This window comes from Pleurodeles waltl, chromosome 2_1, assembly GCF_031143425.1.
Source record: "Pleurodeles waltl isolate 20211129_DDA chromosome 2_1, aPleWal1.hap1.20221129, whole genome shotgun sequence".
NCBI lineage: Eukaryota > Metazoa > Chordata > Amphibia > Caudata > Salamandridae > Pleurodeles > Pleurodeles waltl.
In genome coordinates, this window is record NC_090438.1 from 93,375,695 (window position 1) to 93,399,125 (window position 23,431).

At 42.9% G+C, this 23,431-nt stretch overlaps 1 protein-coding gene across 1 annotated transcript in view; it reads left to right on the forward strand.

The window, feature by feature from the left end:
• ASB12 (ankyrin repeat and SOCS box containing 12) overlaps positions 1-17,892 on the forward strand; it is a 54,341-nt gene extending 36,449 nt beyond the window's left edge. The window contains exons 2-3 of the mRNA XM_069210557.1: positions 7,561-8,406; positions 14,423-17,892. Of these exons, the coding sequence (XP_069066658.1) occupies positions 7,593-8,406; positions 14,423-14,556 (948 nt within the window). The 5' untranslated portion in view covers positions 7,561-7,592 and the 3' untranslated portion in view covers positions 14,557-17,892. The remainder of the gene's footprint in view (positions 1-7,560; positions 8,407-14,422) is intronic.
• The last annotated feature ends 5,539 nt before the right edge of the window (positions 17,893-23,431 follow it).

Sequence of the window (23,431 nt, forward strand, 5' to 3'; positions counted from 1 at the left end):
CTCCTAGCTCGAACCAAGAGTGTACCGTGGCACCGTCCCCCCGTCTTGTGGGAGAATATAACACGGGGATTTCGTAGCCCCAGCTCTGTCGTAAGCTCAGCCGATCTCTTGATACAGAGTTAGGTGGTGGTCTCGCCTCTGACCGCTAATGTAACTGTAGTCCTGGCAGATCTCCATTCCTGAGCTCTTGTTATCCCTGCGGGTGAGTTCATTAGATGTTCCGTCAGATGATACAGTCCGAAGTACCTGGCGTCACATCGGGCCCGATTTTGTCGGAGGAGTGCAAAAACTCAGATTCTTGTTCTGACTCTGAATGTTCTAGTTCTTCTTGGGACTGTTTAATGGAACCTTGGTCAGAGCAGCTCAGGGAGGCAGCTGCTTCCATCGCCTTTTGTCTCTCTTTCAGTATTTCCAGCGGGGATGGGCTACCCATTCTACCAGCCTTGTTGTGTCTGCTTTTTCTCTTTTGATCCAGGTAAAGGTTCTCAGGTCTGCGTTCTACCTCCCCCGTTGTCTGTGTGTCGATCCATCGCCACGTTTCCTCTGCCGTGCTGAAAAATTGTGTTCCAGTTTTGGTCACCACTCTCAACTTGGCCGGGAACATCATTCCATATTGGATCCTCATCTTGCGAAGTTTTTGTTTGGCGTCCCTAAAAGATGCTCTCTGCTTCTGCACTTCTTTGGAGAAGTCGGGAAAGGTACGGATCACATGGTTATCAAGCGTGCAGTCTCCTCTCTTCCTGCTTTGGCTTAGTAGATAGTCCCTGTCTCTATAATGAAGCAGCTTGGCTATTACTGGTCTTGGGGGGGGCCCCGGAGGGGGAGGGCAAGCCGGGACCCTGTGGGCTCTCTCAATAGCAAAGAAAGGGGATAGTCCGCCTTCCGCTACATCCTCTCTCAGCCAGCTCTCAAGGAATTCCACTAAGTTGGAATTTTCAGTTCGTTCTGGTAAACCTATCACGCGGATATTATTTAGCCGCGATCTATTTTCGGCATCTTCAGCCCGCAGTTCTAGTTCTCTAATCTGCTTTTCCATTTGTTGTGTCAACTTAGTATTGTCTTTTATTTCAGGCCATAGTTCCTCCAATTGTTTGTCTGTGGCGGACACTTTTTCAGCCAGACGGCGGCGGTCATCCCTGAACACCGTAAAGTCTGTGGCCAGTGCATCAATTTTCCCCTCCAGGGCTACCCGAGAGGCTGTTATGGCCAACAGAACATCTTGGAGGGTAGGATCGCTTCTCCCCCCCTCTTGGGCGGGGTTCGTGGTGTCCCCCAGCTCGACCATCTCTTTAGTGGAGGGACCGGTGTTATGGTCCGTGTCCCGTCTTCGGCCTGTTTTGCCCATTCTGTACGACTAGGAATGTATTTGTCGTAGGAGGTTTCACCTCTGTTCGCTGGGATCCACACAGGCGGTGGGTTAAGATGAGATGCGAAAGGGTCAGCCCCCCCCTCGACCAGTCTCTCCTCTTCGCACTAGTCTGTAAATCCAAGAACCGGACCTTTGATCGTCTCTCATTCACCGGTTGTTTGAGCTTCACTTTTTATGCCATATGGTACCGAAAATGCCCTCGATTAGCCCGGCGCCATCTCCATCCCCTATCTCCAGGGGAGAATCACCATCCAACGAAGGGAGAAAAAGGGGGGCCTCCTCCACCGACAGCCGCAAACCCCAATCTGAGAGTGAGCCCCCAAAGCCGGGGGGTCCACTTCAGAGTATTCAGGAGATCCTGTGTTGGTAATGACTCCCCCCACTAGGTGCAGTTTCGTAGTTGTGGTCTCCCCAGGGATCAGGCCAGTCTTGCCGTCTTCTGCTACCTCCCAGGGCTGGGGACGTATCTTCTATTGCCCGAGGGCTTCTCACCTCAGCATCGCAGAGAGGCCGACGATCCTGTAAGGCCTCTGGAAGCCCGCACTTTGCACACAGTGCGGCGGCCCCCAGGCTTGATCAGCCAGGGCCCCGAATCGCGTGGCCTCACCGAACTCACCCCAGCCATGGGGAAGAGACCGCTGGTGATCTGGTCCCTCGCCTCCGGCCACCCCACTCCGAGGCCTCGGGGGGGCCGGAGACAAGCGCAGCCCCTCTCAGCACGGTGCCGTCGACCCAGCCAGGTCCCCACCGGCATTCCGGCTATTCCGCGGTCTCCTGCAGCTCCAAGGAGCCGGCCCCTGTGTCCGGCGGCTCCTCCGGCACTCACCGCGGCATATGGTCGAAGGGGCGTCCTTGCTCGTTGTTAAACGGGCACCAGCTCCGTGGTTAAGATGGCGGTCGCCATCTTGGGATTCTCTGTGGATCTGCGCTGGTCTGCCTCGGCGCTTCTGATGAGGACCGCAGGGTCCTGGACCGCTACAGATGTGATCGCAGGGCTCCACGCACCTTCCGCCCTCCAGCTGTTTAATTTGCTGGGCTATTAGGGTGCAGGAAACCCAGAGACGGGGAGACTGGGACGGGAGCCTCACGGAGAGACTGCAACCGTCATGGCGTCCGGACACGCCCCCCCTCATTAAATTCTGTTAGTACATATTGATCTTAATTCAAATGGACCTTGGACTTTGGTCACTAGGAAGGAAATCATGATAGTTTCTTCTTTGTCCCCTAAGCCTGTAGTCTAACATCATAGCAGGCTATAATCCTTGACCCTTTGGACTATAGTCCTAATCTAAACTTTATAGAGTGGGGTTGGCAATTTGACTTTTGGCATGCTGTGCCTTTTAGAGCCACCAGAGTGATGATATATTGTCCTAACGTTACAGCAGACATGCCCAGCAACACCCTTAAAACTCAGTTCCATTCCCCCAAGCCGCTCCGCAAACAGCAAGTCCTGTCCTGAACCTTTAACTAGGATAAATGTTGATCATCAGAAAGAAAATAAATACATGATCATGCACCTGTGTAGAAATTCTGTTTGTCAGGCACCAAAGACTTCTGTGACATTATAGAGGAACAGGTTGGAGGTTTTAAACGACTTTGGAACTCCACAATGAAAAAATATTATTTATATTATTGTAAGAGGTATTCCATTACTTACAATGCAGAAATTGTTCTCTGATATACCTCATTCCATACATATTAGACACCTGTGGTGTTATATAGCATCTGCGATCGAAAGACAGAGGGCTTGCTTCACAAAGTCTGCTTTAGAGTAAGTTTACACTTCTGAGTAAGTTTACTACTTTTCGGTATTCACAAGCTACACTTTTGTAGTGACATACACTTTTGTAGTAGACCCGGCACTACACACGTACTAGTACTGCAACTCGCCCCCATATAAGATTATAGGGGTAGAGACTTAAAGAAACCCCATCGGAAATAATGTTACATTATGTTAAATTATATTATTTAAAATGTTGGACATATAAATAAATATAAATTTGTGTGAACGAAAATACAAAAATAGTACATATTTCTTATAAAATTGTTCTTAAGCTATTTGAAATTCATTTTTAAAATTCAAAATAGGGAATTAAATAACATCCAACACTCTGAATGACTATAAAGGGGCATTACATACATGCAACATGGAAAAATAATTTTGACATAAATTGTGCTGATGAAAGATTTTATACCTCATTTAATACATTGTTAAAGATTGCCCTGAGGAAGTGATTGCATGGGATGCTACTCCGCCTACACTAAAATGGCCACACTGCTAATTTGTGGCCATATAAACATAGAGTATATGCATGCTAAATGCCCCCACATTAGCGATGGAACTTCTCACAAATGGTCTTGACTGCCAATCTTTACTCTTCTTAACTTTTAGTCACCAAGATACAGCCATATCAGCAACAGAGGGCACAGCACATTACTTCTCGTTCCATTCACACTTAGGTGGACCACTGGGGTTATAGTCACCCAGTCAAGGAATCCTACAAACTAAGGTCAGGAGGGATAACTGTGAATTTGTCCTATTATTTCTAGTATTCATATCTGACTACCGAAAAAGCAATTTTTAATAATATTGACAGCAGCTATCTGACAAATTATCATTTGAACCAACCAATATTACACCTTGATGCAGTTGTTTTCACATGAAAAATATTGAACATTTTTGCTTTTTATTTTAAAAAGAACACAGAAAATATATAAATGGTTAAAGAAAAGACCCAAAGAAGGAACAGCTACTTTGACTTTGTTATTATTCCAGGACTGAAAGACAATTTACCATGAATTACATGCATGTAGATACATTGTTAAAAATATGTGTATTTATGACAATGCTGTGAGTTTTCAGAAATTACTGAAATGTCTTGTCTTCAAGAGTGTCCTCGATTTTCTTCTTGATAGCATTCATTTTTATTATTTTATACTATATAATGAAGGTAATGTTTGTTCTACACTGCACATTGACGCCACCTTTATATCATGGCATATAGGCAATATAAATGCATGCATAATAACTCAGGGTCTTTTCGAATTCTTGGAGATGGAAGAATTCTGAAAATCCATCTGTTCAAGTTCTTACACAATGACCTAGTATGCATCGGCACTGCTTAAGTCACCGCTCTTAGTTCAAAGTGGCATGTACTTTAAGACTGGTTAAAATTTGATTTAAAAGTGATATGATATCTGGCCACATTTTGATTTGATGTGTGTATTGCTGATACATCTGATCCTGCATTGACAGCAGCACAGCTACTGACTTTAAACAGACAGATAGATAACAAACATCCACTCAAACCCAATTCACAGATCTGGAGTCTTTGGGAGAAAAGGACAACTGATTTGTTCTTCTTTACTCACTTACCACACTTTATTTTGAATACACCACCAGGCAGAGACATGTATTCTACTAGATGTATGTATTCAACAACATAAATTTAGCAAGAGGGCTGTGCACCATGGTGAGGGAACAATATTAGATCGTGTATACACCCAAAATTTATACCATAAAAATGGGTACCAACGTCATATTTTGCCCTTCCATTCTTAACATTCAGGAATATCTTATGCCTCTTTTGCCAAATTATCATATTTTTCTACTGAAAACAAATTGTTAACAAACCATATCAATCAAACCAAAAACCTGCTGTAATATTAGTGCAGCAAATGCAGCTATCAGGGTAGAATTTACGTACAAAGTAACACCATCTTCTGTTTTAGACATTTATAAACATTGTGAAATAACACTTGCCATGGATGCAAAAATTTAATAAACAAAGTTATGTGGAATAGTCTACTGTAAAATATATCCGGTAGATTTAAATACCTTTGAACTTGTGCAGGAGCAATGCAATAGCATGTTGCTGCATATTATCCAATAAACATACTGACTTTCATTTTCATGTTAGATTGTATTTTAGTTCAATAGATCTTCATTTATTTACCTGTTTGGTACTAAGTGCCTGCAATCATTCTTATGAAATGGAGGGTACCTGCACTTCTCTGCAATACTTTTAATGAGAGAGTACCATCACATTTGTGGACCAAAACAGGTACTCTGGATAGTGAGTACCAGACCACTGAATATACCACAATATCATGGTTTTAATATCGACCGGCAAATCTATTGATTTAACAGTCTCAACTATTGTCACATCATCAAGGTAAATAAATATGGAGCTAAAAACACTAAGCCCCTCATTATGACTCTGGCGGTCTTAAGACGGCCAGGGCCGCGGTGGCGGTTGGACCGCCGCCAATGTAGCGGTCCGACAGCCACATTACGACTGTGGTGGTTTTGCCACGGTCGGACCGCCAGCTCCGCCACTTCTCCTCCACTGGAGGGGCTGGCAGTGCTGGCAGTCCTAATCAGCCAGGGAAACGCGCCTGGGGATTACGAGTCCCTTCTCCGCTGGCGATTACATAGCGGTAGCACTGCCATGTAAAGGCTGGTGGAGATGGGGTACAGGGGGCCCCATGGGGGTCCCTGCACTCCCCATGCACTTGGCATGGGCAGTGCAGGGGCCCCCATGGCCAGCCCCGTCGTGCTTTTCACTGTCTGCGTTGCAGACAGTGAAAAGCGCGATGGGTGCTGGTGCACCCTACGCACAGCAACATTGCCACCGGCTCTATTTTGAGCCGGTGTCAATGTTGTGGGCTATTTCCCGCTGGGAGTTTCCTCCCGCTGATCCAATGGGAAACTCATATTAGGGACCGCGGGAAGGGGACCACACGGGCGGTAAGCCAACGGCAGGACTTCGGCGGATGGCCTTTCCGGTCTGCCAAAGTCATAATGGGGGGCTAAATCTATACTTCCCCATATACGCTTGCCTTGATGATAAAGTGGTCGTTAATACTGTGTGGTTAATATTTATGCAGTTTGAAATTAAAACTACGATAGTGTTGTATAGAACCTTTCAGTCGGTTGGCTATTGCTAAAGTCATGAAACAGTAATTTTATATATTTACAATAAATGCTACTCAAAAATCCTACAAAAATTAGCTGATATTTGGATACTAGATATCAGTAGTGTAGCAAAATATATTTCAAAAATAGAAATATGTAAAGGTGAAAAGCCAACAATTGAACATTTGTTCACTGTTACTTGAAAAAATTATTTGCCTTTTTAAATAGCCTCATAATTATGTTAAGTAGTTTGCATATAAGCCACTAACTATTTAATATAGGACATTCCAAAAAACATGTTTGGGGGGTATTTTCAGTGCAGCCTGGAGGTGTACGGATAATGGAAATACATCAGGGCTCCTTAAGTTTTTAAAATTAAGACTATTTTCCCTGAATAAAAAGAACTAATGAACAAATAGTTTGAAAATACTTTTTAAGACAAAAATGTCAATGTTTTCTTGATATGCCTAATTTGTGTATGCATAATCTACTAAATACTTTAGTAATCAATACACAGCTGCAGGTAATGTGCCAGCATAGGGATTTACTAGTAACCTTGAAATTATGACCTTTTATGCATCATTTTTAAATTAATTCATAAGTGGTGCTTCAATATATTTCTACTGGAATATTTTTTTTTTAATTATGTTTTAGCATCTTAACTATTTCACAATGCATTGTTTTCTTGTGCATACCCTCTTGTTTGCTTTTATCTCAAGAGCTTTGTAAGTCAATGTCTAAGAAGAAAAAAACAAAGTCAAAAATACCTCCTTTAACAAATCTGAGCTTTGCATAGGTGAAACAGCATGTCAGAAAGGTTGGGATGTGGTCTATGCATTATGTTGTCTGCCACGGAATAAGGAGCTCTAAGTTCTAATCCTGACTTTTCCTTTTGACAATAAATGTGTCATTCTGTGCTACAATTCCAGTGTTTTCAGAAGTTAGGAGCAGTTACAAAGCGGGTGAGTCCACAGCTTAGTAACATAAAAAGATATATAACCACTCAATATTTTACCTCTAGAGGATCTACTAGGGTTGTAAGTATATGAATGATTAATGCTTTAAGAATGGACTGTCCTTAACAGTTACACAAGTTATTTTTTACTTTCTTTAAAAAAATTCAGTCGTCTGCTAAGATACATGTAGTTGTCTACTAGGATACATATAATAGCTCTAACAGTTATTTGTGATGTCAAAACATGCCTAAATGATACAGGTTTACAGCCTGAACCATAACTGGATCTAAAATGTAGCGTGTGTCTTTGTCTCCTAGGCTTAACGCATTCCAAGTTTCTCCACTGAAAGATGGTCTTAGCAAGAAAAATCAAGATGAGTCTGATGGACATCACAAAGATCTTCTCCATGCTACAGTCCCACGAAGACGTAGAAGACAATGGAGAGAAAAAGGAACTCAACCAAGCAGTGTCAAACAACGACCATATCATCTTGCATGAACTCCTGTCCCAAGAACAATACAAGGCCTTCATCAACAGCAGAAGTGGCTGGGGTGTCCCCGTGAGCCCTCTACGCCTGGCTGCCACGCTGGGCCACCTCCGGTGCTTAGAAGTTCTGTTGGCCCACGGAGCTGAAGTAGACAGCCTAGATGTGAAAGCACAAACTCCACTTTTCACAGCCGTTAGCGCCGGACATCTGGATTGTGTGAAAGTCCTCTTAAAGGCTGGAGCCAACCCTTGTGGGAGCATCCACAACAGTTGCTCACCTGTGCTAACAGCTGCTCGTGAAGGCGATGTGAACATTTTAAGGGAACTCTTACATTATGGGGCTGAAACAAATGTGAAGTCAAGGCTCCCAGGCTGGGCTTCTAATAATACTGGAACTACTGGTCCCTTGTACTTGGCCGCTGTCTACGGGCATCTTGAGTGCTTCAGACTGCTTTTACTCTATGGAGCCGATCCAAACTACAACACCACAGATATAAACATCCTGGCGCGTACCAAACAACCAAAGACAGTTCTTGAAATGTGTCTCAAACATGGTTGTCATACTTCCTTCATCAAGCTTCTGATAGATTTTGGAGCAGACGTATACCTGCCTAACATTCTTGTCGATAAAACTTTCCCTAACCATGAAGCACTGGAAATGCTAATGAAAGAGAGAGGTAAATTTAACATTATTCTAAATGACTGAATTTGGCACACATTCCAGAAACTTTGCACAGGTGGAAAAAATGCAAATCGATTTTGGACTATTTTGTTGTTTGTGTGCAGTGGAATGAATTAAAGACTATTTGTTCTGGCTCATATCACAGCAAGGTGTTTGCACCACGATAAAATGGGGAAATTGAATTGCAAATACACAGGCACTGTTTACAATTATAAATCTTTTTACACACGTAATGGAGATCTTATCAAATACATTGTAGTGCACTAATGCACTAAGAAGCTGTTTAAAAACATGAAGCAAACAGATTTTTTTATTTTTTATTTTCCTGTTCAATCAGCAATCTCAGCAAAAAAGTGTGAAATCTAGTTACTCATTGTTTTGCCCTGGTGCAAATACTGTCATCTCCATTTACCATTACACATGCAGCAAAACTGGTGAACATGGGTGGACATGTTTGTTTAAACAGTGCACAGATTCTATCAGAAGGTTCTTCTTGTTGCACAAGTGTTTTGGTGCTGCTATGGATCATTCTCTGCCTTTAAAGTAATGAAACAGTGTAGAGTGTAAGCCTTAATATTTTTAAAGAATGCCATATGTTCTACAAACACATTAGGGAATGCTGGAGCCCCACATACAAAATGCATGGTTCCCCCAGGGGAGTACTGACAATATACAAAAGTGACAACATGACTCCACCTCCCAAAAATGGTATTACCCTTCCATCAATAAAGTGAAACAGCACTTAGACCTTCCAGGTTTGCAGTTTGCAAGCTGGTATTAAGCTGCGTACTAGGTCCAAATGAACGTTCTCACCAAAACGTGCCTTAAGAATAGTTTAAAGGAGGAAATTGCATCAGGATATTCTCCGAGGGTTGCATTTCCATAAGTTGTTTTTTGCAGCAGCAGCTGGAATTTGGTTTAAACTGTCCCACTCCCGACTGAGTCCCAAAGGATGAGGGTCCTTGTACCAATAAAGAAAATGTTTGCAGGACAGTATTCAAAGTCAAACCATAAACGTTTACTCAGAATTTATAATCATTACAGAAGGCAAAAAGTAGTTAGTCAGAATCAAATCTGTATCTATAATGCATAAAAATAAACCTAATTGCGACGGAATTACCATATTCAAAATGTAGTTCAGTAGTGAACTAATATAAATCGACTCCATTCACAAGTCAAGGAAAAGAGATAAATTGTAGACAGTCTAATGTGGGGATCGTACGTTCAAAAGCAAACGTCTAATTATAAAGTCATACAACAGTCCACGATGAAGGTATGCTCAGTATAGAAGCATGGAAAGCTCATTAAGCATAAATTAAATAACAGACTGTCATACAGTCTGCCTTCGTAGATGCATGCAAAAGGCATGGCATGAATCTAAGATAAGTCTGGCACACATCCCAGAAAAGGCACATTTTACAGTTTCAAAGAAGTGGAAAACAATGCTCTCAACATGGCATGAATTGATATCATAGGGCTGTAATAGCAAAGCTCCATGACATAAACCAATCAACATTGTAGAACTTGTGGTGCATAAAACAGGCCACTTTACGGAATGACTAATTTATTAATGAATAATAAGCCCTGTTAGCCTACAAAAAAGGGAAAACAACATTGCACTAATGAAGCAAATGAAACAATAAGCCATTACAATGAATAGGAACACAGCTATGGCAGCAGGCAGCAAAAGCCTTGATTAATGCTACATACTGATATAGTACAAGAAAACAGCACTGTAATGTGAATCCCATTTTGAATATTTTATGAAAAGAAAAAACACAGAAGATAAAAATGCACATAAGGAACTTGTTTGTGGAACTTTTAAAAGCCCTGTTTTCTTCAGCTGTCAGTGCAAACAGGAAAAGGCCTAGTAAATTACATTTGAAGGCCCAGTTCTGCTAACAGACACATGTAAATAAACATTATTTTCTTATTACTAAAATATGCTGTCAGTCACATAATTATTAATGCTTCGGGTCATGGTCACCTTGTAGGGACAGTATTGTATGCTGCAACACTAACCACATTTAGAACATTGAGCCCAATGTACTAATCCCTGTCTCCAAACCAGGAAGTGCATAACGCACACCCACTAGTTTGCATTTTGTGATGCAACTTATGTACAAAGAGGTTCATTCACAGGGGTGTTGCAAAATGACTTGCCCAGTAGGTAATAATTAGACGAGGTACAATTTGTATCCGCCTTCTAGTAGCTGCAAATGTGGGGATGGTGAACTGCAAAGGAACTACAGACCTCCCTTCCTGCATTTGCAATCCTGTTTGTTTTTTTGGAGCTGCCATGCCCATAAAGAAACAATTGCTGTGGACAATAGGGCTGCATTGACACCTGTGCCACTATCTGCTTTCCCGAGACAGCTTGACATGATTCCTAAATGGGGTTGCTTCCCCTTTGTGCAACACATACCACCACCAACTCAGGTATCAGTATCTGATCAATGGTTTGTAATTGCAGCCATAAACTGCTAATATATGTAGTTTCAAAGTGCAGTAAGTAGTGGACCCCTTTCATGCACCCTCCTAACTGATATTCGAGATAAGTTGTGGAACCACTTTTTAAGTGAGAAAACCTTTCGAACGCACTATTTTTTGTGGTCGCAAACCCTTTAATTTTGCACATTGCATAGTTTGTAACCACATAAGTGTTTTGTACATTTGACCCGGGCTGGACTTATAAATGCAGCTGGGGCCTAATTCATTAAGTTGTTTGTACTACTAAGTTGAACAAATGGCTTGATGTGCATGTGTAAATTCATGTTTGTTATGAGCAGCACGAGAATGTATCCTTTCAAATGGATTTGCTCACACATCAAATTCTGTCATTAGGGTGTCCATTTGTGTGTGGTGGGGACTGGATATTCCAGAGCATTGGTGGTTTGAAAGGTAGGTTAACATCCACATATGTGAGGGATTGTGATTAGTCACAAATATTAGTAAGAAACATTTCCACCCTTGATGAATTCAGAGATTATTTCCTCTTGAGGGAATGATTATTTCTTCATGCAGGGTAGACGTAAAGAGATAACACCCTCAAAAACTGTTAAAATGAAGATGACGTTTTTTTCACAAAGAAAACTATGTACCTCAGGGAAGAAAAAAAGGTTTTATGGATGCGTCGTTCTGAATAGTGCTGATTGAATGCGCACTTGCCGCATGTACTCATGCCTAAACTCTTACTCATGTGAGTACTTCTGGAATGTTCTAACTATTCCATCTTCCTAGGGGTATTTATGGGAATAATGATACTTATTTTAATAGGGCATTTTACATTTCCTGAGGTCACTCTATTTCAGTCTATCTCAATGTGTCTTAATCTCTCTCAGCCTCTATCACTGCTCAGTGAATCCCAGTTAATCTCAGATTATTCCGGTCTGGCTCAGGCCACCTCAGTTGATCGCAGTACTCCTCAGTCCATCTCAATTTATTTCCGTCCATCTGACTCATGTTCTCAGTTTATTGTAGTCTACCAAAGTCTATTCCAGCCTATTCCAGTCTCTATAAGTCCATTTCAGTTTTTGAAAGTCTGTATAAACTCAGACCAATCTATTTCAATCTCTAAAAAGAAAAAGGTAGCAGTGGTAAAGCCAATACCGCACTTCCCGTTTGCAACCAATTAGTACAGGTAAATAATCTTTGTCTGTTCATTAGGTAGAACAAACCCGCTACCCCAGCAGTGTCAAAAACTTTGTGAGAGAACTTCCCCCACCCACTATGCATAAAATCCTATAGCAGAACCATTTACCTTGAGTAATAGTAGCAAGACAACATGAATTGTCCAATTAGTACACACAGAAGTCATAGTCCATTAATGAAATTAAGTTGTTTAATCCACAAAGAACAGGCAGCCGACATGTGTTTCGACTTATGACAGTTCGTACCCACACCGTTAATGTGGAGCCGGTTACTGGCCGACGAACAGATTGACGGGGGGCTTATCAGGGCTCCCCTGTCTGGATTGCTAGCTTTAACACATTTGGCCACTGACTCTTGCATTTAAGGACTATCAATACACTATCTTTGTCCATCAGGAGTATTTTTTTCTGCTGATACAGTGCACAATATACTTCGCCCTTTTCGCTTTCATGACGTCGGGCTTTTTGTGGACTTTATTGGTCTTTTTGGAGCCTTGAAAAAGTCGTCATAAGATGAAACACGTGTTAGCTGCCTGTTCTGTGTGGCTTAAACCACTTAATTTTGTTAATGGACTATAACTATTCATGTTGTCTCACTACTATTACTCAAGTTACATAGTTCTGGTCTAGGATGTTATGCATATCTATTTCAATCTCTCACCGTCTGTCTCAGTTTTGTTTTGCTATGTTAATTTTTATTTTTTGAGCTCTCGATCACCAAGGGTTTCTTAAAAAAGTAAATTAAAAGCTGAGATAAACTTGTTTGAAAAGGCATGTTTTTAGTTCTTTTCAAAAGGTACGATAATTAGTATATGACTGTAAAGAAAAAGGATGAGAGTTCCAGATAGAGGAGGCCGTAAAAGAAAAATTGAGGCCATCCATTCCCTTTTTTAGGTCGAGTGCGCAAGTGCATTGACCTGTTCTAAGTATTGTGGGCTTTTAACCATGCCCACCTCACACCCATCACTTTCACTCGTTTGTGGGCAAGCCTTTTAAAAATCCTTTGTTGTCATTGGTAAATGCTTTACGTTTGTCCCTCCTTGGGGTAGTTTTGTTACCGCCTTGGACACCGACCCTGTTACATGGATAATTGCACATTTGCCGACACGTTTGACTGTGACCAAACTTATTTTTCCTTTTGTGTCTCTCCTTCGCGCTCATGCTCATGGCTGCCATGCCGCTTTGAATCGGCTCACTTATATCAACTGTTTAACTTTTCATTTTCAATTTATGTGGCAAGAAAAGTCCAGTAAGGAATTTGCAACGCTAATAGCTCTAACTCGAGCAAACGTGAGACCCATTGCATTGCAAATGCTTGTTTAAATCGAGGGACAGCCAGGAGCGATGCAGATTTCAGCTGGTCTCAATCCAGTCTATTACAGTCTATGCCCATCTATTCATCATTGCCTCAGTCCTTTTCAGTTTATTTTAACCTTTCGCAATTTATCTCAGTATACCTTTGTCTCTCTTCCCCTATCACAATTTACTGCAGTCTATCCCAGCCTATTCTAGCTTTTTAGCAGATCTATTACTTTCTAGCACTCTTTATCTCAGTTTAGCTGGGACTAGGCCAGCCTGCCTCACTGTATTCTGGCTGTCTTTCCCAGCCTATGTTAGTCTGTTCTTGTCTCTCTAAGTCTATGTGAGTCTGCTTAAGTCTATCTAGACTGTCTCTGTCTTTCCCAGGCTTGGTAAGCCTATCTCAGTCTCCAGGTTTATGTGAGTCTGTCCCAGTTATTATCGGCCTGCGGCAGACTGTCCTAATCTATCTATCTATCTAACTATTTATCTATCTATCTATCTATCTATCTATCTATCTATCTATCTATCTATCTATCTATCTATCTCTCTGCCTATCCATCTATTCACAAAACCATCAATCCATTTACCGTTCTATCCATCCATCCATCCATCCATCCATCCATCCATCCATCAATTTCACATTCACATTCTGTCATCCTTTCATTCTTTCATCCATCATTCAATTTTTCCCTGTTCCATCCATTCATTTATTCATCTATCCATCCACCCAATCTGCCATCTATTCATCTATCAATCCATTCTTCCCCATCCACCCATACATACATTCTGCCATTCATCCATCCATCTCCCTGCTTGCCTGCCTGTTTGTCTCCCTATCCATCTGTCTGCTTCTTCCTTTATCTTCTCATGTATCCATCCATGGATATGTTTAAAATGTCGACTGCACCACTGTTAAATATAAATGTAAAACACAGATTTAAATAAATCATAGCCCTTCCTGTGTCACAGAAGTCTACGCCATGCCACGTGGTGCATGAGCATTGTCAATTCCAGAGTTCACTTTCGATTAATTTTATTAATTTTCTCTTTTTTGCACAGCTCATCCTAAATCATTGATGTCCCAGTCCAGGATGGTGATCAGGAAGATTCTGAAACAGGTCAACAGAATACACCTCATTGATCAGCTGGAGATCCCCCTCATGATGATTACATACCTAAAACATCAGACTTGACACGCCTGCAATAAGTCACAGACTCAGCCACATCCAAGGCCACGGCAGGACAGCGCCTAGAAGACTGGAGTCAAACCACTAGCAATATGTTGGCCAACTCGATAAAACCATTTGGGGATGCGAATTACAGACATAAGATGGAACCTGTGATTAGTAGAACAATCCTATTTGTTTTCATAGTTTATATTTATTGACATTAATATTTATGTTTGTATATTCAGTCGCAGCATCATTCATAAGATGTGTATTTTCATGTACATCTACGTGCTAAAGAATAATGAAAAACTGAAGCAAATATTTAATAAGAAGGGATTTGGAAGAACCCATTATGAAGAAAAATGCATTTTACATTGCTTTTAAAATTATAAGGGAACTAATATGAAGAATATCAGAATACAGAACATTCCTGACCACACCCCTGGCCCTAACTTTAACCCTAAACAGGCAAATATCGACCCCCAAACGAATCACCCTAACCTTACCCTAAATCACAACCATAACCAGGATCCTAACCAATGAAGCGAACCCTTACCCATGAACTTTTCTTTACCCTTATCCCGACCCATAGCCGAACACTAACCCCAGTCCAATCCATAAGCCTAAAAGTAACCATATCCCTGTCACAAACCTCAAATCTAACCCTAACCCTTCAGTCAATCCTACATCTATTCTGAAGACAAACCCTTTGATTGTGGCAGGGAATATCGAAGGCAGAACATCAACAGCTCTCCACATTGTGAGCAGGATATCGAGGGACAAAATATTGAACAGGTAAGTAAACCTAGAGAGCTATGAATGCCAGGGCCTTGAGTCACCAAAATGCCAAGAGTAGCCAAAGTGACATCACATACCCTTTCACCTTAATGACATTACAGAAAGTGACATAATTTGACCCTTCACACTGAGCAAGACAGACCTCATTTAAGGAGATTTCTTCCCCTGAGAAACATTTTAAAAGAATAAGGTGAACTAGGACATTTTTCACATACATTTGATAAAATACCATATGCACTGAAAGGGCACCTATTATATATTCAAATGCTTTCATGATACGCCAATCCAATGAAACCTGGTGTTCCCCAAGAGCTGACACATTTTTTTCAAAATGTGGTATGGGCGCCCCTATATGTCAACAATTAACTCCATTGTGCCAGGGCCATCATTTTGCCATCTATGCCTCCATATTCTATTAGTGCCCCCTTATAAAAAAATATATAAAATATGCCAGTGCCAGAATTTTCCAATTTATACCATCCATACATCATAGATGAGCCTTATGTCAAACATTACCTCAGTATGCCAGGCCCAGCAGTTTGTCATGCTTTCCACCTTCCCATATGCCAGGCTGTCCAACTTTATGTCAAGAATTACCTCCATTATGCTAGTACTAGCATTTATCACTAGTGTCCACATGTCCACATGCCAAGAATCTCTAAACGTATGCCAGTATGTATCCTATAAGCCACAAATTATCTATCCTATGCTAGTACCAGTATTTCACAATTTGTGCCCTTTATGACAAGAATTGACCCCAGTTAAGTATGAGAATTTTGTCACAGGAGTCTGTCATTCTAAGAATTGCTGCAAATATGCTTGTGCCAGTAGATTGTCCTAGGTATCTCTAAAAGACAATAATTACCTTCAGTATGCCTGAACCAATGACAAGCTTGTAGGCATCACATCACATTCTCGCTCCCACTCACATTCACTCACACTCATTCTCTCACTCATACTCATTCATTCTCACTTAAACTCTCTTAGATCTCCTTACACTCATTCTTATTCATTCTTACTCGCTCATTTGCATTCACCCATAATCTCACTCATTGTCACTCACTCAGACTTACTGACTCTCAGGCTTACAAATGCTTTTTGCAGGGTGTACATCATTAGTGATGCAAACCTGGTGCAAAGTGTTGGGGTGGGATTTACTACTATCCCACAGTAGAGCAAAATTGTGCTATGTGCTACTTTGCGTTACTTTGCGTCATGGGTGCGTCCCATTGTGGGTGCATGGGTTTCCCAATGCAACAGCCCATTGGTTTGATGCAAATCCCTAACAACAAACCTTGGTAGACGGGAATCTGCACCAACATTTTACGGATCCTCAAGGGAGGTTGAAGGAGGAAATTGTTTTTTTATTTCTTCTCCTCATTTTTCCCACTTTGCAAGTGGAATGCATTGTACAGCACACATTCAACGTGGGCAAAAGCCTTAAAGCATAGTTTTGTACTGGAAGGGACCCCTTTGAGTGCATAACCAATGCTTCAGAATATGCACACACCCTTGCACTAGAGCGCAAGCGTGTGTGCGTTAGCGCATGGCTGCCAAGAGAGCGCAAAGGGAGAAAGAAATGTGCCATGTTTTAGTAGATGTGAAACACTTCTTCTCTCTCCCTTTGACACAAGGCAGCACAGCAACTTAGGTGCAGGGTTGCCTTGCATCAAAGAGTATTAAATCTGGGCCCCAATCTCACACAGTCTCTCTCTGCCTGTCACTGACTCTCACTTTCACTCACACACGGATTCTGACACGTGATCACACGTACACACACACTCTCTCACATAAAAAAACTCACTCACATGCACACAGAAAACATGCATTTAAAATATTTTTTTAAAACCTTTTTTTAATTAAATCAGCTGCCACCAAAGGTTATGTTTCAGCCTTGTGCTATATTTTTATTGCACTAATAATGCATAATACAGTATTATTCACTGTTAGTATAATGAAAATGAGCAGAAAGTAAGGAAGGAATGCAGAGCTGTCCCTGTGTCCTTGGTACTGACTTTGCCCCCTGAAGGCTCTGGGGTTGCATAGCAGTGCCAGGGGTCAGAAGGGGCAAGACAGCAGTCGCAGCTGATATCCATGGCAACCCCTAAATGGATTCACTAGTCTTAATTCCACATCTACATACCATGAAGTTATATATATTAGCAAGATACATATATGTGGAGTTAGATATAGAAAATCTATACAAACTCACCCATAGGCGCTTTTAGGCCTGATTTAGGGCTTGGCGGAGGGGAATACTCCTTCACAAATGTGACGGATTTCCTGTCCGCATTATTACAATCCCATGATATCCTATGGAGATCATATTAAGGGGGATAAGACATCCGCCACATTCTGAGGGCGTACCCTCATCTGCCAGAATCTAAATAAAGCCCTTTGTTCCTCGATATTCTGATCAAGCTATTGTTACCCTTAAATATTCTATCTTCGATTTTCCCAACCCACACCCAAATCTTTAAAAAGAAATATAAATGCCCCAACCAAATGTTTAAGGTATTTTCTTTTTGTCAATAAGAATAAATATTAGTAATTTGAACTGTTCTTCATTTTATGTTTGTCTTATTGAGTTTTTCCCCACAAGTTTCGTCCTTTTCGTGCAGTGCCTTTTTGTTCCACTTAATAAATATTAAGAAAAGAGACATGAATGTGCAGAAGTCACCGAGCTTCAGAAACTCTGAAAAAGGATTACGGTCACTAAAAGTGGGTTTCAGTATATGTTATGCTTTATTCACAGCAGTTATCCGCATTATCAGTCGGGTCTAATAAATTCTGGTGGCCAACTTAGCCTTTCATCCGCCTGAGGTCAATGCCATCAATACCATTGAGATGGGTAGCAATAAGCATCTGTTATGTCATGACATGGGCGATATTATATGAAAAACTGCATACATTATGACCTTGTTCCATTGTGCAGTATGAGCTATGCATCTGATTCTTCTGTTTGCATGAGACCTTTGTAGAAGATCTTGGTGCCCACAGAGCATACTTGGTGCAGGGTGAACCACTCATCGCAGGTCATGTCTTCCATCTTTAAATGAACATCATGGGTACTAAACCCTTTTTTATTGTATTTAGAATTTCATCTGTGTTTTTCTCTATTGGATGAACTGCGCTTCAACTTTAAGCGTTTGTAAACGTTTTCACCCAAATCTTGGCTTGATCAAATGAAAAAGTATTACCAAGCACCTCAGACCATTCTGCATAAATCTCTAGCTATATCGCTTCCTGCCTTCAAAGAGCCAAGTAGTGCTAGGTGGCTTGTAAAGTTTGTGGACGTGCAATCCAGGCAGAAGGGGCCAACAACAAAACAAGCCATGTCACACTCCAAGAAAAGCTCAAAACACAAAGGGCCATTTTAACAAGCCCCTAGCCCCAAGCCCCTAGCGCCTCCTTGTGCCACATTAGAATCATTTGTTTTATGCTAATGTGGCGTTAGGTGGACATTTCCGGCGTGCAATGCAGTGGTGGGAGGACCTTGAAAATGGCGCAGTCAAATCTACAAGATTTCACTACCTCATGTTTTGTGCCATAATTTTTGGCCCTAATCCTGCAAAGCGCCACAATAGCGTCAAACTTTTTTTACACTATTGTTCTAACACGCGCCATGGTGCTTTGTATAGTAAATGCGGCGCACACATGGTGTCGTTAGAGTGACGCAGGGCAACGCAAGAAAAGAGGTGCATCAGGAGTAATGCACCACTTTCAAGTAAATATGCCCCAAAGATGCTTGTACTGACTTGAAAGCCAAACTTAAGCAGGAACTGAATTTCATATTACCAACAAATGAAGAGACCATTCCATGGGCCATCCAATCGACCAAGTCCAGTGCCTTAAAGCGGATGTATTGTACACCCAAGAGTGGTATAGTCAAATTACTAACAAATAAGGAGGTCCTTTTATGGTCCATACAAATGACTGGATCTAGTGCCTTAAAAGTGGATGTATTGTATACCTGTGAGCAATATAGTATGTAATGTGACATGGATTTGTACAGCATGAAACTTGTCACCCATGAGGGTTTCCAGGCACTGAGCAGGTGTGGGTTCTGCAAGTAAGATCAGTTTGCGGAAATCCATAAGTGACCCAGTGTCATGATGTGTCGCAGGAACTTGTTCCAGTATTTGGCTGCCAGGTAAGAGAAAGCCCTACCTCCTGTCTTGCTTCTATGGATACGGGGTGCAATAGACTGAGTCTAGTGCTCTAAAGTGGATGTATTGTACACTTAGGAGTGGTATAGTCACACTACCCACACATAAGGAGGTCATTTCATGGGCTATACAATTGACCAGGTCTAGTGCCTTAAAGTGTATGTATTGAACACCAAGGAGCTGGTTTAGTCAAACTAAAGAGGTCATTTTATGGTCCACTCAAATGACTGGCTCTAGTGCTTTAAAGTGGATGTATTCTACATTCAGGAAGGGTATAGTCAAATGACTAACTAGTAAGGAGGTCTTTTCAGCCAACTGGGTCTAGTTCCTTCAAGCGGATGTTTTGTACACCTTGGAGCCAGTATAGTGAAATTGCTAATACATAAGGAGGTCCTTCCATGGATGATACAATTGACCAGGTCTAGTGTCTTATGAGCAGTATAGTCAAGTTATTAACAAATAAGGATGTATTTTCATGGGCATATAACAAAGTGGATCTACTTCCTTAACGAAAATGTTTTGTACACCTTGGAGCTGGTACAGTCAAATTACTAACATATAAGGAGGTCCTTCTATGGACGGTACCATTGATCGGGTCTAATTCCTCAAAGTGGATGTACTGTAAACCCAGGAGCTGGTATAATCAATTTACTAAAAATAATCAGGTCCTCAACGGGCTGTACAACTGCCTGGGTCCATTGCCTTAATGTGGATGGATGGTCCAGCCAGGAGCAGTATGCTCAAATTACTAACAAATAAAGAGGTCCTTCTATGGGCCACACAACGGCCCAGGGAGTGGTATTGTCAAATTACTAACAAATAGGGAGGTCCTTCCATTTTGCCATGTAATTGACTGGGTCCTGTGCTTAAAGTGGTTGTATTATACACCTTGGAGCTGATAGGGTTAAATTACTGCCAAATAAGGAGGTCCTTCCATGAGTTGTACAATCAACCAGGTCTAGTGCCTTGAGTAGGAACTGAGGGGCATATTTATACTTTTTAGCGCCAGCTAGCGCCATTCCAAGACACCGACCGGGTGCCATATTAATGGAATGGTGCTAGCCGGCGCTAATGCCCTTTCAGCGTCCTTGGAAAGGACGCTAACAGTGCGGGGGAGGCGTAGGTGAAACCGGGGCTTGTGCACCGAATTATGGCGCTACACTGTTTAGAGGCAGAACAATTGCCTCTAAGCAGTGTAGCTCCATTTTCTGGTGCACAACCCCCATGGACATGGCTCCTGTCTTAGTAAAGACAGGAGGCATGCCCACCACCCCAATGGCCATGCCCAGGGGACAAATGTCCCCTGGGCATGGCCATTGGGGCCAGCGCCATGCAGGGTCCCCAAGTCAGGGCCCCCGAGCGAAGTAATAGAAAAAATAAAATATACTTACCGGGACTTACCTGGGATAGGTCCCCCATCCTGTGGTGTCCCTCTGGTGTGGGTGGGGGTGTCCCTGGGGTCTCTGACCATGGAAATATTCCTACAGGTCCCCTTACACCTGCCCATACCCAGGCGTTAGATAATGGCGCTAAGCAAGCTTAGCGCCATTATTTAAGGCCCCCATGCTAGATTTTAGCACAGGGGGATAAATATGGCGCAAAGGCCATATCGTCCTTTTCTGGACAGGAACGCCTACCTTGCATCTCATTGACGCGAGGTAGGTTTTCACGTTCAGAAAACAACGTTGACTCCATAACTTTGGCACTAGACATGTCTAGCGCCAAAGTATAAATATGAAGTTAGGTTTGCGCTGAAGTAGCATAAACAAAAAATGACGCTAATTCAGCACAAACCGAGTATAAATATGGGCCTGAGTTTCACAGTACCAACAAATGAAGAGGGTATTCCATGAGTCATACAATCGACCAAGTCCAGTGTCCTAAAGTGGATGTACTGTACACCCAGGAGCTGGTATAGTCATGAAGTAGAGGAGAAGTGTTATCCTATCTCAGAATCGTGTCAGTGAAAAAATAAAATTTTGATATTCAATTGTTAGGCATCTTCCAAGTACTGGGGTCCACTCACTCTGCCATTTGCCATTTGAATTACCCTATGTATGCAGCTGCCCCTAAATTTCAGTCGAACTGCCCTTGGATCAATCACTTCTTGAGTCATTTGCACATCGTGATCTCAGTCCCCTCTAGTCCCGCTACCTGGGATCCACTATCCACACTATCCAGATAATAAAACACTGGTAACCTCGCAGACAATGTAGTGGTCTTGTCCAACTCAACGGCTGGCATCACACTGAGGGGCATATTTATAAAGGTTTTTCATCACCCTTGTGCTACACAAGTGACATTCACCTTCAAGTGACATTCTAGAGGCCACCTTGTGTGCCCCTGAATGTTTTGATAAATTTGGAGTAATGCAAGGCAGCGCAACACGCTGCCTTGTGTTGCTCTTCCCGAGGGAGGCGCTCCATGTGTAGAGCGTGGGTGTTCCCACACATCCACCCATGGATTTTGGCGCATTCCGAGATTTATCAACACTGGTAAACCTAGGAATGCGTCAAAATGCTACGCCTCCCCACCTTCTTGCATCTTCTACACAAAAACAATCCTCTTAGGCATTTTTCTCTTTCTAAGTGTGCTGCAGCACACTTAGAGGAAACAACGTGGAGAAATAAAGATATTTCTCCTTGTTGCACCTCTGAGGGTTGTTTTTGTGCAGGGAGGTGCCCATTCATGCACAAAAACAATCTTGCCTACAAAGCAGGCACCCTTGCATGATGGCACAAGGATCCTGGGTTCTGTGCTGAGGGGGCCCCCTTGCACCAGGGGGGGAGGGGGTCTTTGTTTCGCCACTGGCGCAGAGCAGCAAAGTGGCTTGCTGCACTGCATGAAGTTTGATAAATGTGTCCGTGAATGTTTGCCCAGGCAAAGCTCTTCCCTTCATCTATGACTAGCTTATCAATCTTTTCCGCCTCTGATCTACTGAAGGCCACCAACCTCATTTGTGCTCTCTGTGTGCTTTCTCTTCCGTTTCTGCTCCCTTTGTGCTCCGTTTGCCGTTCGCTCCCCTCAGTGCTCCTTCTGACTTTTTGCTTTCCACTCTTTCTTCGCTTTTCCTTCCACTCTGCTCTCTCTCACTCTCCCCCGCTGCTGCTGCCCCTGCGGCCCGCCCCCTCCTCTCTCACGCTGCACTCCCGCTGCCCCTGCGGGCCGCCCCCTTTTTTGTGTGCCGTTTTTTTACCCCGCTCCCACCTCCCAGCTGTCCTCTCCCCCCTCTCTACTTAATGCGGCCACACCAAAGGCAAGCCCGTCTGCGCCTGTCCACGCCTGGACCATGCCCAGCACCGAAACCCCTGGTTCTCGCCCCCCACCGCCGCTACACCCTTCTTCGCTACGACGCCACCACCCTCCACGCCCTCAACAACGGCCGCCCACCCACCTACCATCAAGCCACCTCTCAGCTCACCCGCGGACCCTTCTCCTGCCGGAACTGCACCTTCACCAGCCTCCACGCTGACGACCAACCCACCAAGGCAGGAATAAACCATCTCAGATGCATCCTACTCAGCACCTGCTCCGTCCACAAACACGCCGTCGAACTTTGGAATCTACTCGTCTCAACTTCCCCAGACGTTGCCTTCCTGACCGAGACCTGGATGAACCCCTCCTCAGCGCCCGAAATCGCCACAGCTATCCTGGACAGCTACAAGATCACCCACAGGGACAGCTCCAACAAACAAGGAGGAGGCATCGCCATTGTCCACAAGAACACACTCAGGATCACGACCAGCACCGAAGAACACCTGCACTTCCAGATCCACACTGACCCAAACACCACCCTTTGAGGGACCCTCGTTTACAGACCCCCGGCCCCGGACAGTAGTTCAGCGACTCCATCACCAACGTCATCAGCATGCACGCTCTCACATCCACAGACTACATACTCCTTGGGGACTTGAACTTCCTCCTCGAGAACA